The sequence below is a fragment of the Drosophila innubila genome (assembly GCF_004354385.1).
Source record: "Drosophila innubila isolate TH190305 chromosome 2L unlocalized genomic scaffold, UK_Dinn_1.0 4_B_2L, whole genome shotgun sequence".
Taxonomy (NCBI): domain Eukaryota; kingdom Metazoa; phylum Arthropoda; class Insecta; order Diptera; family Drosophilidae; genus Drosophila; species Drosophila innubila.
The window spans coordinates 15,199,689-15,211,937 of NW_022995372.1; the positions used below are offsets into that span (position 1 = coordinate 15,199,689).

At 38.9% G+C, this 12,249-nt stretch overlaps 4 protein-coding genes across 4 annotated transcripts in view; 3 read left to right on the top strand and 1 right to left on the bottom strand.

The window, feature by feature from the left end:
- The window catches only part of LOC117781976 (leucine-rich repeat-containing protein 15), a 55,426-nt gene extending 49,570 nt beyond the window's left edge, over positions 1-5,856 (bottom strand). The window contains exon 1 of the mRNA XM_034618873.1: positions 5,713-5,856. The gene's annotated coding sequence lies outside the window, so the exon portion shown is untranslated. The remainder of the gene's footprint in view (positions 1-5,712) is intronic.
- Positions 166-3,709, top strand: LOC117779868 (chitinase-like protein Idgf2). The gene is given in 6 exon segments (XM_034616205.1): positions 166-299; positions 795-1,352; positions 1,409-2,060; positions 2,551-2,567; positions 2,570-2,818; positions 2,922-3,709. Coding segments are annotated over 6 exon segments (2,244 nt in total). The 5' UTR covers positions 166-190; the 3' UTR covers positions 3,581-3,709.
- On the top strand, positions 4,420-7,714 carry LOC117781979 (chitinase-like protein Idgf2). The gene is given in 3 exon segments (XM_034618876.1): positions 4,420-4,606; positions 6,385-6,939; positions 6,996-7,714. Coding segments are annotated over 3 exon segments (1,317 nt in total). The 5' UTR covers positions 4,420-4,497; the 3' UTR covers positions 7,649-7,714.
- A 369-nt stretch (positions 7,715-8,083) lies between these two features.
- On the top strand, positions 8,084-9,819 carry LOC117781977 (chitinase-like protein Idgf3). Its single transcript, XM_034618874.1, has 3 exons — positions 8,084-8,322; positions 8,389-8,940; positions 8,994-9,819. The coding sequence occupies exons 1-3, from the start codon at positions 8,205-8,207 to the stop codon at positions 9,647-9,649; spliced, it is 1,326 nt and encodes a 441-aa protein (XP_034474765.1). The 5' UTR covers positions 8,084-8,204; the 3' UTR covers positions 9,650-9,819.
- Positions 9,820-12,249: the final 2,430 nt, after the last annotated feature.

Sequence of the window (12,249 nt, forward strand, 5' to 3'; positions counted from 1 at the left end):
AGTTGTGCTCTCTTCTGTGTAAGCTTTTGCTATCGTCATCGACATAAGCTCAGCTCATTCAATTTGTCGCTTGTCGCTCGTCATTTTCGGTTTCGATTTCAGTTTAAGCTTTAGTGCGATTTCATTTAATCGGCGTAGCGGTCGTGTATCTCTAAAGTGTCTGTAGAGTGTTTTTCTTAAGCTGATCAACATGATCCTGTTGGTTTTCTTCTCGCTTCTCGCGTGTCTCCATGTGACTGTCACAAGTGCCGCCTCTAACTTGGTCTGCTATTATGACTCAGCCAGCTATACACGTGAAGGTAAGGCAAAGTCTTGCAAATTAAATTTCTAAGCATCCCCATTAATACTTATAATAATTGCAAATAATATTATTATGTTGATAAACACATTTTGATACAAGAAACCTTGACTTGTAAAAAAATTTGTTTAGACAATTAACACTCTTGCCAGATATATTAAGTCTGTATTGAAATGAACACACAAATTTAAAAATCAATAAAAAGAATAAATTTAACAATGTGTTATATAAGAATACCGGAATTGAAATAATGTATGTATAATAGTCATCAATATTGCACATTTTATAACTGAATTTAAAGATAACCATAACAGTTTTTTATTGAGTGATTATTAAATGCTTATAACCCATAAGAATTAGCTGGAACTATAAACTTATCTTCTTGTTTTAACTTTTTAATATTCATTTTAAATTTTAATTCTTAACATAATTTTTATTCTTAGTATTTTTTTTTCCAACTGATTTTTATTTTATTTCTATTCAATAATTGACACAGGTCTAGGCAAGTTCTTGAATTCAGACTTGGATGTCGCTCTACAGTTCTGTTCCCATTTGGTGTACGGATATGTTGGCATTCGGAACGACAACTATCAGGCGCAGAGTTTGAATGAAAATCTGGACATTTATAAGCATCAGTATTCCGAAGTGACGGCCTTAAAAAGCAAGCATCAACACTTGAAGGTGCTACTGAGTGTGGGCGGTGATCATGACATCGATGCGGATCATCCGGATAAGTATATCGAGCTGCTCGAAGGGGGAAAACTTCGACAGGCTGGATTTATTCAGTCAGCCTACTCTCTGGTTAAGAACTATGGCTTTGATGGCCTTGATCTAGCATATCAGTTCCCTCGAAACAACCCTAGAAAGGTGCACAGCTTTCTGGGATCGGCTTGGAATAGTTTTAAGAATCTTTTTACTGGCGATTTCATTGTGGACACCAACGCAGCCCTGCACAAGGAACAATTTACGGCATTTGTTCGTGATGTAAAGGATGCGTTACGTCCAGATGGATTAATGCTGACCTTGACTGTGCTTCCAAATGTCAACTCTACGTGTAAATACATTTAACATGTTTATTATTATTATTTTTCAATAGTACTTTTTACGCAGGGTACTTTGACATTCCCGCTCTAAATGGCCTCGTTGACTTTGTGAATCTTGCCGCCTTTGATTTTCTTACACCCGCCCGGAATCCCGAGGAAGCTGACCATACGGCGCCATTGTACGATTCGGCCACACAGAATCGACTTCCCCATTACAATGCCGACTTCCAAGTGCAATATTGGTTGCAGGAAGGATTTCCCTCGAATAAGCTCAATTTGGGAGTGGCCAGCTATGGAAATGCTTGGAAACTAACCGCCGAATCCGACATAGGAGGCACACCGGTAGTGCCACACACGGAGGGTGCTGCTCCGGAAGGTCTGCAATCCCAAAAGGCTGGACTGCTCAGCTTTCCAGAGATCTGTGCCAAGCTGGTGAATCCACAAAATGAGTTTTTAAAGGGCAATGACTCGCCATTGGGACGTGGATGCGATCCAGTGAAACGTTATGGATCCATCGCATTCCGAGCTGTAGACGAGTCCGTAACTGAGGGCATCTGGATAAGCTATGAAGATTTTGAATCGGCATCCAACAAGGCGGTCTATGCACGCGTCAAGAATTTGGGTGGTGTGGCTCTATTCGATCTGGGATACGATGATTTCCGTGGTTTATGCACCGGTGACAAGTTTCCACTATTGCGCTCCATAAAATATCGATTGTAATTTCAGTTGATTGAGTAAAATGAACAATAAATGTAATTCTGCTCTGTTTTAATATACTTAATAAAATTATTTGGTTATTTTTATTAAATTAACAAAATTTCTTATCAGTCAAAGATTTGCGTGTTTGAACTATGATGCTTTACTCCGGGCTTATCAGCAAATATTTGATTTTTTAAGCCCAATATAAATATTACTTAAGACTTTGTTATATAGTGCTTAAACTAGTCACTAAACAAATACGTTTAAGATTTGTAATTCACCCAAACTGAGTGATCTCATTGACCTTGACGTCATCTGTCGTGTTGATATTCCCGTATTCACACACAACAAGCAATTCCGTAGAAATTTGTTGATAGTATTCAAGCCTATTGCTCGAGTTTGTCTCTGTGGCTTTTTAAAGCTCTGTTGATGATGTTTCCATTTGAATTCAGTTTCGTTTTGTGTCTCGTTACGTGCGGACGTATTTTAATTGTGATCGCTTTGGAGTAGCTTAAATGTCGATCTCGATAGTTCCACTTCAAGGACATTACGCTATTGCGCTCAAAATTCCCGCAGCTGAAGGTGCTCTTGAGTGTCGGTGGCGATCGCGATGTGGATCAATCGGAATCGAATAAATATATAGCTTTGCTGGAGGCAAATCGTACGGCAGATCAACACAAGGGACAGTTTACAGACCTTGTGGTGAATCTCAAAACCGCATTTCAGAGCGCTAATCTAATGCTGACCATGACTGTACTGCCCAACGTAAACTCAACTTGTAAGTAATCATTGATTAGAACAGCATATATTATAAATTAAATCTATGTTTAAGTTCATAATAATTTAAGTGAATTTTAATACAACAAATTTGTAAATTTCAGGGTATTTTGATGTTCCCAAATTACATAATCACTTGGACTATATAAATCTGGCAGCATTTGATTTCCTAACACCCCTTCGCAACCCCGACGAGGCTGATTACACTGCGCCAATATTCTTTTTGGACGAGCAAGAGCGTCTGCCCCATCTTAATATTGAGTTCCAGTTAAACTATTGGGTGCAGAATCATTGTCCACCTAAAAAGCTGCATTTGGGCATTGCCAGCTATGGACGCGCCTGGAAACTCAGCAAAGACTCTGGCTTAAGCGGATTGCCAGTGGTACCACATACATGTGGAGCCGGTCAAGGTGGACTGCAAATTGCCAGCACCGAAGGTTTGCTAAGCTGGCCGGAAATTTGCTCGAAATTGCCACTGAATCAAACAACTGTCTATCGTGGTGCCAATGCGCCCCTTCGCAAGGTCACCGATCTCACGCAGAAATATGGAAACTATGCACTACGCCCATCTGATGAAAATGGCGATCATGGAATGTGGGTGAGCTACGATGATCCCGACTTTGCGGGCATCAAGGCAACCTATGCCAAGAGCAGGGGACTCGGCGGTGTTGCCCTCTTCGATTTGAGCTACGATGATTTCCGTGGCCTTTGCACGCAAGAGAAGTTTCCCATTGTTCGATCAATCAAATATTTTCTGGCTTAACTAATAACTGTGCCATGCCTTCTATCCAATGAACTAATTATAAAAATAATAAAAGTGCATGCAAAATCTTAATTTACGCAATTAATAGATTGCCAGGGAAATTGTAAATAAAAACTTGACTTCATTCGATTCGATTTGTTCTCACTTTATATAAGTATGGAGATAAGGTTGTGCTTATGCTAGCGTCATCAAAATTCATAAACTCAACTTGTTTAGCGTGTAGTTTCATTTGCTGATTGTTTTTTTAGTGTCATTTTCAATATCCTAAAGGATATTTTACCTTAAAAAAGATAATTATCCTTCAAATCAATTTAACCTTTAGTCTCGTATGTCTTCATAATTCAGCAATCTTTACACCTGAAGGTACGTCAAAATTTTCCGATACTACTTTCATAAAATTTTAAAAATTTAAGTGCTGCAAACATAAAACATATAGAAATTAACACACGGTGCGCAAAAAATATAGATTAATAAAGTTATAATTGTTTTTGGAAAATACCCAGTACTGCACACCATAAAATATAATTTAAGTAAAGAAGGTTTAAATTATCAAAAGGCTTAAAAACACAATAAAAATATTTTATTTCAAATAAGACATTGAAAAATTGGTTAATAGGTTAAAAAAATATTTGATCATCTATTAGAAAAGATAGTTAAATTTTTCTATTTTTTGGGCTTATCAGCCGAATACTTTTTTACCAGTAATATAAATATTACACATGGCTGAAGTTGTGCTCTCTTCTGTGTAAGCTTTTGCTATCGTCATCGACATAAGCTCAGCTCATTCAATTTGTCGCTTGTCGCTCGTCATTTTCGGTTTCGATTTCAGTTTAAGCTTTAGTGCGATTTCATTTAATCGGCGTAGCGGTCGTGTATCTCTAAAGTGTCTGTAGAGTGTTTTTCTTAAGCTGATCAACATGAACCTGTTGGTTTTCTTCTCGCTTCTCGCGTGTCTCCATGTGACTGTCACAAGTGCCGCCTCTAACTTGGTCTGCTATTATGACTCAGCCAGCTATACACGTGAAGGTAAGGCAAAGTCTTGCAAATTAAATTTCTAAGCATCCCCATTAATACTTATAATAATTGCAAATAATATTATTATGTTGATAAACACATTTTGATACAAGAAACCTTGACTTGTAAAAAAATTTGTTTAGACAATTAACACTCTTGCCAGATATATTAAGTCTGTATTGAAATGAACACACAAAATAATAATTTTAACAATGTGTTATATAAGAATACCGGAATTAAAATAATGTTTGTATAATTGTGATTAATATTGCACATTTTTAAACTGAATTTTAAGATAAGAATAACAGTTTTATATTGAGTGATTATTAAATGCTTATAACCCATTTTAATTAACTAGAATTATAAACTTATCTTCTTGTTTTACTTTTTAATATTCATTTTAAATGTTAATTCTAAACATAATTTTTATTCTTAGTATTTTTTTTCCAACTGCCTTTAGTCGTGCATAAATAAATAAATAAATAATTAAAACAAAAATACCTCAAAGCATGACAATAAATTTCAAGATTTCTTTAGCTAATATTTATTACAGTTTATAAAAATAGCTCGACTGATTCATTCGTTTTGATCACAAATTAATCGTATTATTTTTGTTTTCATCTTTATTATGCAATGTTATGATTTTTTAATATTGTTTAATTTTGATTTTACTTTAGAAGTTGCCGATCAATTTATTATTTTTAGTCAATATTCTAGTGTTTTTCGGTATTAAAAGAGCTTTATATATTTATTATTAAGCTAGAAGAGTGCAAAAAATAAGTAGGTAGGTCCAACAATATCAAAAGCTAGATATGTAAATATTGGATTTTACAAAACAAATAAGCTTCTTTGAATTAATTCAATTGAAAATGCTTATGGCGTAGGCACAGAGACAAGGCAGCTTCATGACAGACGAGTAGTGGACAGGTCTGGAGGTCAGTGGCTTATCATTCGAGCTTTTGGAGAGAGTCAGCTCTCTCTTAAACAAAAACAATCCAAGCTTACTCACATACTCGCTCAATGTTATTGTACAAATTAAAAACAACGTGATTAGTTTGCAGTATTGCACTTGAGGTAAACAATTTGCACATGTGGAATAGATCGAAAAGTCAACTTACCGACAATAGTATAACGTATTTAATGCTGTTGAATATCGATATATAAGCTAGTGTATTTTTGAAAAGCCAACAACACAATCCACGCACTAGAAACCGAAACCTGAGTGTACAACTCTCAGCGAGTCCAGCGCGACAACTGCCAGAGCAACATTGCTCAGTTGGAGACCAAACAAGTGAATGACTTTGGAAAACCACAACGCACAGTGGAGCCAAATTCAAATCGAGGGCAAAAGTGTATTTAAATCGGTATGCACGATAAGCGATTATTATACTGCCATACACGTACTCTTGAAATGGTTAACATTTAAAAAACAGGAAATGAATCATACAAATTAATTTAAAGTAATTATTGTACACAATATATTATATGCAACTTTCATAGACTCTCAGGCAACTGTGCGCACTTCAAGTGAACGATAAATTTCTCAATATACATATGTATAATGTCAACAAGATTGTTGTTGTTCAATCTAAATTGAGTCACAGCCAGTGCCAGTGATCACAATATGTTGTGGAGACCAGAGGGGCCAAAGTCTCAGTGACAGTGGGGGTCATCTGATTATAGTCGCGTACCGTTTTCAGATAGAACTCTCAAAGTGAGGGTAATTTTTCACTCAATTCAATTGAAGTTAACAAAGTGAACATTTTATTTCTATTCAATAATTGACACAGGTCTAGGCAAGTTCTTGAATTCAGACTTGGATGTCGCTCTACAGTTCTGTTCCCATTTGGTGTACGGATATGTTGGCATTCGGAACGACAACTATCAGGCGCAGAGTTTGAATGAAAATCTGGACATTTATAAGCATCAGTATTCCGAAGTGACGGCCTTAAAAAGCAAGCATCAACACTTGAAGGTGCTACTGAGTGTGGGCGGTGATCATGACATCGATGCGGATCATCCGGATAAGTATATCGAGCTGCTCGAAGGGGGAAAACTTCGACAGGCTGGATTTATTCAGTCAGCCTACTCTCTGGTTAAGAACTATGGCTTTGATGGCCTTGATCTAGCATATCAGTTCCTCGAAACAACCTAGAAGGTGCACAGCTTTCTGGGATCGGCTTGGAATAGTTTTAAGAATCTTTTTACTGGCGATTTCATTGTGGACACCAACGCAGCCCTGCACAAGGAACAATTTACGGCATTTGTTCGTGATGTAAAGGATGCGTTACGTCCAGATGGATTAATGCTGACCTTGACTGTGCTTCCAAATGTCAACTCTACGTGTAAATACATTTAACATGTTTATTATTATTATTTTTCAATAGTACTTTTTACGCAGGGTACTTTGACATTCCCGCTCTAAATGGCCTCGTTGACTTTGTGAATCTTGCCGCCTTTGATTTTCTTACACCCGCCCGGAATCCCGAGGAAGCTGACTATACGGCGCCATTGTACGATTCGGCCACACAGAATCGACTGCCCCATTACAATGCCGACTTCCAAGTGCAATATTGGTTGCAGGAAGGATTTCCCTCGAATAAGCTCAATTTGGGAGTGGCCAGCTATGGAAATGCTTGGAAACTAACCGCCGAATCCGGCATAGAAGGCACACCCGTAGTGCCACACACCGAGGGTGCTGCTCCGGAAGGTCTGCAATCCCAAAAGGCTGGACTGCTCAGCTATCCAGAGATCTGTGCCAAGCTGTTGAATCCACATAATGAGTTTTTAAAGGGCAATGACTCGCCATTGAGACGTGTAAGCGATCCAATGAAACGTTATGGATCCTTCGCATTCCGGGCTGTAGCCGAGTCTGTAACTGAGGGCATCTGGATCAGCTATGAAGATCTTGAATCGGCATCCAACAAGGCGGACTATGTACGCGTCAAGAATTTGGGTGGTGTGGCTCTATTCGATCTGGGATACGATGATTTCCGTGGTTTATGCACCGGTGACAAGTTTCCACTACTGCGCTCCATAAAACATCGATTGTAATTTCAGTTGATTGAGTCAAATGAACAATAAATGTAATTCTGCTCTGTTTTAATATACTTAATAAAATTATTTGGTTATTTTTATTAAATTAACAAAATTTCTTATCAGTCAAAGATTTGCGTGTTTGAACTATGATGCTTTACTCCGGGCTTATCAGCAAATATTTGATTTTTTTAAGCCCAATATAAATATTATTTAAGACTTTGTTATATAGTGCTTAAACTAGTCACTAAACAAATACGTTTAAGATTTGTAATTCACCCAAACTGAGTGATCTCATTGACCTTGACGTCATCTGTCGTGTTGATATTCCCGTATTCACACACAACAAGCAATTCCGTAGAAATTTGTTGATAGTATTCAAGCCTATTGCTCGAGTTTGTCTCTGTGGCTTTTTAAAGCTCTGTTGATGATGTTTCCATTTGAATTCAGTTTCGTTTTGTGTCTCGTTACGGGCGGACGTATTTTAATTGTGATCGCTTTGCAACTCTTCAGACTCTCTCACTGTCTGAGTCTCTGTCTCTGTCTCTGATAAGTGTTCTCCAAGTCTCCAAACATGCGCTCTTTGTGGCTCGGTTTGGCACTGAGCTGTCTGCTCTCAGCTCCATTGCAAGTCATTGCCGCTGGTCCCAATCTCATTTGCTATTATGACTCTCGCGGCTTTCTGCGACAAGGTATGTGGATAATCTATCACTTTAATTGAACGTACTCTCCACATTTCATCCGTTGTGGATTCACAGGTCTCGCTCAGTTTTCGCTCACCGATTTGAAGTTGGCATTGCAATTTTGCACTCACGTGATCTATGGCTATGCGGGTATTCATCCAGATACCTATGAGATGCAAAGTCTGAATCAACCATTGGACTATGAACGTCGTCATTTCGCCCAAGTCACTGATCTGAAGGAAACGTATCCATATGTCAAGTTTCTGTTGAGTGTCGGTGGTGATCGGGATTTGGAGCAGGAGGAGAAATATGTCAAGCTACTGGAGGCAGGTGTTCAAAGTCAAAGACGCTTCATTGAGTCGGCCAGGGATGTTGTGCGTCGCTTTAACTTCGATGGCCTGGACTTGGCATTCCAGCTGCCCCGCAATAAGCCCCGAAAGGTTCATTCCGGAACAGGTGCGGCCTGGAAGAGCTTCAAGAAGCTCTTTACCGGCGACTTTATTGTGGATCCCAATGCCGATACGCACAAGTCACAGATGACGGAGCTTATCAAGGAGCTGAGCAGCGCATTCAAGGCCAATGATCTGCTGTTAAGTCTCACGGTTTTACCCAATGTCAATTCCAGCTGTAAGTCGGTCAACTTATGTAGAAAACTCCGTTTCATTGTGTCCAATTTACAGGGTACTTTGATGCACCTGCCATTGCTCCGAAGGTGGACTTTGTCAATCTCGGCACCTTTGACTTTGTCACACCTGCCCGCAATCCCGAGGAGGCGGACTACTCATCTCCACTCTACGAAGTCTTTGGCGAGAATCGCCTGCCCCATTATAATGTTAACTTCCAAATGGAACATTGGCTGTTGCAACGCTTTCCAGCCAACAAGTTGAACATTGGAGTTGCCAGCTATGGACGTGCCTGGAAACTGACTCTGGACTCGGACAGTGTGGCACAGCCCGTGGTGTCGAGCACCAATGGCCCAGCACCAGCGGGATTACAAACCAAGACCGAGGGACTCTTCAATTGGGCTGAGATCTGTCAATTGCTTCCCAATCCCAACAATATGAATGCCAAAGGCGCCGCTGAGCCCATAAAGCGTGTTGCGGATCCTACAAAGCGTTATGGCAGCTTTGCATTTCGTGTGGCCGATTCGGATGGAGCTCACGGCTTGTGGATTAGCTACGATGATCCCGATACGGCGGGCAGCAAGGCGCAGTATGTGCGGGCCAAGAATCTTGGCGGTCTTGCTCTCTTCGATTTGACGCTGGACGATTTCCGAGGTCAATGCACTGGCGATCGATTCCCCATGCTGCGTGCCATCAAATTTCGACTACTTTAAGCTGCTTTGGTGCCATTCATGCTGCTCCAAATGTCACTGAGCACGAGTACTCACTGTACACTAGAGCCTGTATCTGTGTGTGTATCTGTATCTGTATATGTATCTGTCCCGCTTGCAAATTAATTACAAAGTTGTAAACTAAAATGCACCGCAAATTAATTCATTAAGAAGTTGTTCCTTACCAGTGCCGCATTTGACTTACTCTCGATCTGGCTTTAATTGTACTCGTATTTGGCTTGCGTATGGGTTTGGATTTGGATTCGGGTTCGGTTTGGCACCCAACGGAGTCGCCTCTCGTTTATCGCCTTTCAACCATCTTGCTTAAATGGCATTTTGTATTTTTTTGTACATTTTTGTTTTTGTATCGTTCCTTGTGAGACTTTGCTTATTATACCCTGCTCGAGTATATTGAGTTGGAGCAAAGTAAAATATATATCTCGATTAGCATCAAAAGTCCGCTCGATATTGCCTGTCCATCTAGGCGAAAGGATCTAACAGATGGTAAGAGCTAGAAGCACCAAATTTGCCATGTTAGCTTCATATGTGCAGGCAGATCAGTTTTGGCAGTCATCATAAGTAATTCTTATTACAAAATTTAAAAACAGATTTTGTTTTATTAATTTTTATCAAAAAATTTGAAATTTTGAGTAAATTTATGATTTTTTAATAAAAAAATTAAATTATTAAAAATAATTATTTCATAATTTTATCGAAAAATAGGTTAATATTAATTTTAACATTAAGCAAATTAAAAGAAAATGTATATTTGGCACTCATGACAAGTATCTAAGTACGTAAGAAACTGAACCAGGGTATTTCGTAGTCGAGTATTTTTTGCATAAGGCTTTTTTACTTATTTTCCTTTGCAGATTTACAGATTTCGGTCTGCTTCGCGTCGGCTGGGCTTTTGCTTGTTTTCGTTTGTATAATTGGCGCTACGTTCGATAGTCGGACTGTGCTCTGAGCTCCATATGCGTAGTTTTTTCTGTCTGTTAAAGCCCAAAGTCTTAGGCAAAAGCCAACACTGACATACCACCCGTCTTTTGAGTATGTCGTACTGGTAGTACGTAGGTAAGTAAGAGGGCGATTGGCAACCAATTGAATTCGCCTTCTGGACCATGGCTCTTGGGCTGTGGACTGTCGGACTGTCCGACGGTTGGCATCGACACGATGTAAGACAACTAAATTAAGTTATTGTTTCTGCGAAACGAGGCAATGACACAAGGACTTTTGTATACACTATGCAAAAAAAGAAATTTTCAACAATTTACTTCACAACACACTTCGAACAGCATTTTAAAATCAAAATAATGCTATGTCGTGCAAAACAATAATATTCATTTTATTAATAATTACTGAAAGAATATTAGACCTTTAATTTTTAGAATTTACTTGAAATGTTTCATTAAGGTGTTGTTTTTTTTTTATTTTAATGCAAAATAATAAAATTAAATAAAAGCATTTAATAAGGTGTTTTTTTACTTCTTTTTTATAACTTCCAACGCTTAAAATAATAACATTATTATAAACTATATTGTGTCGAACAATACTTTCAGTCAAAAATCGTTAAAAAAATTTTTTTAACATTAACCATTTTTAATCGCTTTTGGGGCTCGATAAATTATAATTTTATTATAACTATAAGCTTTTACGTTCTTCATTAATTTAGCATAGAACTCGTAGACTTTATCCATATTCAACTAAATCAGAAGCCAGTTGTGGTCTAGTCTCTGCTGTTTATTTGTAAATCGTGATCTTATTAAGCAAACTACAGTCTAAAATTATTTGCAATTGGCGCAATGCCCTTTTGGAATGCAAAATATGCCATTAGTGGCAATCGAGGATGGTAGCTGCTTCCCAAGCTCCCAAAGTAGCTCACACCCGAAACCAAGTTGACGCCAAGACCCTTAGTACGAGTACGAGTACGCCTGCGAGTCGAAGGGTAAAAGAAAGAAACTTATCTACAGACTAGCTACGAGTACATATGCATGCCTACAACTTGTAAACATGGTATTGTTTTAACAGTAGCCAACGCCAAACTTAGTCTACAGTCTAAGATCTCAGCTGTGTGCCATATTCCTTCGAAAGTATCACCGATCGTGGCTGCTCCTAGCTCCACTCCGACTCCAACTCCACTCCAACTTAAACTTCGACTCTGACTCTGACTTGCGACTGCAAGTCTCCTGGCAGCTTGTCGCCTCATCTAATTAAGCCGCATTGGTCGTAGTGGGACAACAAGATCTCTGCATGATATTTGCTCTGCGATTATTGCCAGCCTGCGCCTGCGCCCCATGCGAATGACAAATATGTTGCTTATGCTACTCCGTACTTCTCCTTACTCCTTACACCATACTCCATGCTCCTACCTTCTTCTGTGGAAGGCAAGCAACCTCTGGGCAAGCTACCTCTTTAAATAAAGATATTTTCGCCCTCATTACGCTCTGTGTATCCTTTTGTTTTCTGCATCTTTTTTTTTTTTATTCGGTGGCCGATGAAGTGTCGCTGATTGCGCGTTGCATTGTTTTGCTTTGTCGATGCTCACGATGACGATAAGAGATGCATGGAGTACATGGCTGGCTAACTGAATCTGGTCAACTTGG